This window comes from Olea europaea, chromosome 13, assembly GCF_002742605.1.
Source record: "Olea europaea var. sylvestris chromosome 13, O_europaea_v1, whole genome shotgun sequence".
In the NCBI taxonomy this organism is placed as follows: domain Eukaryota; kingdom Viridiplantae; phylum Streptophyta; class Magnoliopsida; order Lamiales; family Oleaceae; genus Olea; species Olea europaea.
Genome location: NC_036249.1, coordinates 7,146,875 through 7,150,788, shown reverse-complemented (window position 1 = coordinate 7,150,788; position 3,914 = coordinate 7,146,875). Strand labels below are relative to the sequence as shown.

At 39.4% G+C, this 3,914-nt stretch overlaps 1 protein-coding gene across 1 annotated transcript in view; it reads left to right on the top strand.

Moving 5' to 3' along the window:
• The window catches only part of LOC111408383, a 9,335-nt gene extending 6,521 nt beyond the window's left edge, over nucleotides 1-2,814 (top strand). The window contains exons 2-5 of the mRNA XM_023038149.1: nucleotides 7-678; nucleotides 783-998; nucleotides 1,421-1,681; nucleotides 2,245-2,814. Coding sequence (XP_022893917.1) covers nucleotides 7-678; nucleotides 783-998; nucleotides 1,421-1,681; nucleotides 2,245-2,568 — 1,473 coding nt within the window. The 3' untranslated portion in view covers nucleotides 2,569-2,814. The remainder of the gene's footprint in view (nucleotides 1-6; nucleotides 679-782; nucleotides 999-1,420; nucleotides 1,682-2,244) is intronic.
• The last annotated feature ends 1,100 nt before the right edge of the window (nucleotides 2,815-3,914 follow it).

The window sequence follows — 3,914 nt, the reverse complement described above, 5'->3', positions numbered from 1 at the left end:
ATTTATATCCTAATTGAGATGTTATCTATCCCTTGCCTTGCTGTTGAAGCCTCCCAAACTTTTGAGAGAGCTGTAGCACGTGGTGCTTTTGTTCCTCAGTCTGTAGCCATGGTCTTGGAAAGACGCCTTACTCGGTATTTGAATTTGAATACGCAATATATTGCTGAAAGTTCTCAGCAACCAGATCTAGTTGTAGAGGGAGAAGCCCTTGAACAACTAACGGCCCAACGAGATGATTTCACTGCGGTTCTTGGCCTTGCGGAGACATTAGCACTCTCTAGGGACCTGTGTGTTAAAGGATTTGTAAAGATGCTGTACCCTATGTTGTTCAAATGGTATGCTGATGACTCTTACAGATTTAGAATGCTAAAGAGACTTGTCAATCGTGCTACAAGTACTACAGATACTACTCGTGAAATAGACTTAGATTTGGAGATTTTGGTGATCTTGGTGTGTGAGGAACAAGAAATAGTTAGACCAGTCTTGAGCATGATGCGAGAGGTTGCTGAACTTGCAAATGTTGATCGGGCAGCACTTTGGCATCAGTTATGTGCCAATGAAGATGAGATTCTTCACGTTCGTGATGAAAAAAAAGCTGAAAGCGCTAGTATGTCTAAAGAAAAAGCTATTTTGTCTCAGAGGCTGAGCGAATCAGAGGCTACAACTAGCCGCCTAAAGGTACTTGATATCTCTTTCTCCACCAATGTTTCAAGCATGTGTGTGTGTGTGTGTGGAAAAGAAAGAAAAACATCACTGCTGCTGATACTTGAATGGTATGGCAGTCTGAGATGAGGACTGAGGTGGATCGTTTTGCTCGAGAAAGAAAGGAGCTTACAGAACAAATACAAGAACTGGAGGCTCAACTTGAGTGGGTTCGTTCAGAACGAGATGACGAAATCACAAAGCTTATCGCTGAGAAGAAATTTTTTCAAGATCGTTTACATGATGCAGAGACACAGCTATCCCAATTGAAGTCTAGAAAGCGTGATGAATTGAAGGTTTGATATTTTTATCTTCTTGTTGCTGTCTTCTTTGTGGCCATCATTTTTTATTTAATATTTTCTTGAAGATATATTTTACAAGATGGTTCTTATTCGACAACTCCTGCTTTTAGGGAGCTAACATGTGGCAGTGGAAAATGAAAGTAATTTCTTTCACATGGTTTTTTTGAATGAGAAGTGATGTTTAAACATTGATGGGCATTTCTTGAAAACCGAATTTTGTAAATTGAGAAAATTTTTCTGAAGTGTTAAATGATGTTGGTCTCACATGCTTTCCTGACATTCATAAATGATAATAGAGACACCAACTTTCTTTTTCAATGGTCCCTTTTATCGCATTCTTACAAAGGCTTAGGACTTGAGCAGTGATGAATATGTGTTTTCATGCTTTGCCTAACAACAAACTTTGAATGTCTCAGAGAGTAATGAAGGAGAAAAATGCTTTTGCTGAAAGGTTAAAGAGTTCTGAAGCAGCCCGGAAAATATTTGATGATGAATTGAAACGATATGCCACAGAAAATGTCACTCGAGAAGAGATTCGGCAATCACTCGAGGATGAAGTACGTCGGCTGAAACAAACAGTTGGGCAGACTGAAGGAGAGAAGCGCGAGAAGGAGGAACAAGTTGCTCGATGTGAGGCATATATTGATGCGATGGAATCCAAATTGCAAGCCTGCGAGGTTTTTGCTTTAAACACCTTTTCTTAATTTGTATTTCGATTAGTAGATCCTTGATCTTCTTTCAGTAAAAGTGTTGCATTCTTATTAATTTCACTTCTATCTTGCACTCATTTATCCGAGGAAATAATTGAGGGGAAATGAATAACCTTTCTCAACTCTGGATTAATTCTATAAACTAAATTTCAATATCATCTGGTTTTGAGGCCCTTCTGATGAAGTGGTTTTCTGGATGGATCTATGTCAATCTTGCTACTTAATTTCTCCATAGATTAGATGATAATAATTGATCTAGGGCATGAAATTGCTGTACTTCAAATTGGCATCTTCACAATGACACTTGCATTAACTCGGAAAGCAGTTAAATTGTAGTGATACCAAGGACACACCATCCCTCTATTGTTGTCAAAAAGTTAATTGTCGTTATAAGTTCCAAACATTTTCTAGAGCTTTATGATTATTAACCACTCATGTTATTTGATTTTGGCTTGTTTTCTTGAAAGGGTAAAATTGACATTTGTATGGCAGTTCCTCATCTACTGCTTCTGACATCTCTCTTTTGGCAGCAATACATCCATCATGTCGAGGCTCAGCTTCAGGAAGAAATGTCACGACATGCCCCTCTGTATGGTGCTGGGTTGGAAACTTTATCAATGAAGGAGTTGGAGACATTGTCACGCATTCATGAAGAAGGACTTCGACAGATTCATGCCATCCAACACCATAAAGGAAGTCCAGCTGGCAGTCCTCTTGTAAGTCCCCACAACCTTCCGAGCACGCATGGGCTGTACCCTGCTGCTCCGCCTCCAGTAATCCCTAATGGAGTTGGGGTCCACAGCAATGGGCATGTAAATGGTGCAGTTGGACCCTGGTTCAGTGGGCCTACTTAGCCGTATGGCAAGATACTACCTATTAACAGCTCGGTAACATTCCAAGATAAAGGGCTCCTGTCTATTCTTGAATTTTATTGCATGTTGGCTGGTGGGACTGTTGGAATGCTTAACGAGGTTTCTAGATGCATGGGTAAGGGTACGTATTCTTATGCTGTCCAATAGAAGTAGAACTAACAGTTGCAAATGCCATACTTGAGTTCTTCCTCTCTTAATTGAAATTATCTAGAAAGTTTTGTTTACTCATCTAATTCTTCTTTGCATTTTCTTGTACTATCCCATCCCCATCCCCATCCCCTTTCATGCCCATGTGCGTTGATTCAGAAAGTAGTTTTAGGCTTTTAGCATACCTTAAGAGTCATCTATGGTTGTAATATTTCGTTTTCTGCGATGTAATTGCTTGTCATAGGGCGTGAAGGGTAAAGAGTAGTCCCAACCCCCCCCCCCCCCCGGCCACCAACCTAGAAACTGTCATTGCTTAAACTTCTTATATTTTGAAGAGGATTGTAGTTTTAGTCATTTAAGTTGCCTGAATGCCTCTGTAGTCTTTCTAATTACATCAATATTTTCTAAACCACATGGTTGAACCGGGGGATGTAGAGGCTTAATTAGAGCAAGAATTAATCTATTTGTACAACTGTAGTTAATAATTATGGATGACAACATTGGTCTCACAAGTGCTGCAATCGGGGCAAGCTAGTTGCCGATCTGCCTGTCAGCCATTCTGGCCAAAATTTGACACGCGGGTTGGCTGGCACTGGTGGAGACAGTATGGGGTCAGTTAAAGTTTACTTGTTTCACAATCATACACGAGCTGAATTGACAGTTCTGAAATTTTTTTCAACGCACCTACGGTTTACAGATAGAAGTGGAGTTCATGAATTTGATTTTTTTATGCTAATAACTAAAATGAAAATAGATAAATGTAATCGACGGAAAGGTGCATAGATGAAGTGATTATATTAAGAAGAATAATTTTAACATTAACAATGGATTATAATCTGATACAAACACTTCAACAAGACTCCTACGTTCACTAGAACGTTATGTAGAATCATTGGTCATGCAATTATATTATAAATAAAATACTCCTCTCAAGTAGGACTATATTGGATAAGAACGTCCAACTAATTCAATCCTACTAGGAGTACACTACCTATCACTATAAATACAGGACCCAGGTCCACTAATTTGGTATGTCTTTACTTGCTAAAGATCCACCAACTCCTCAAGAAGAACCATCAAAAATACCAATACCCCAACCGACATTTGTCACCACTTGAGCATTTGAGGAACTTCGTCAACAAGTCATTAGCTTGACTCAGCTGTTGAACCCAAGCACCACA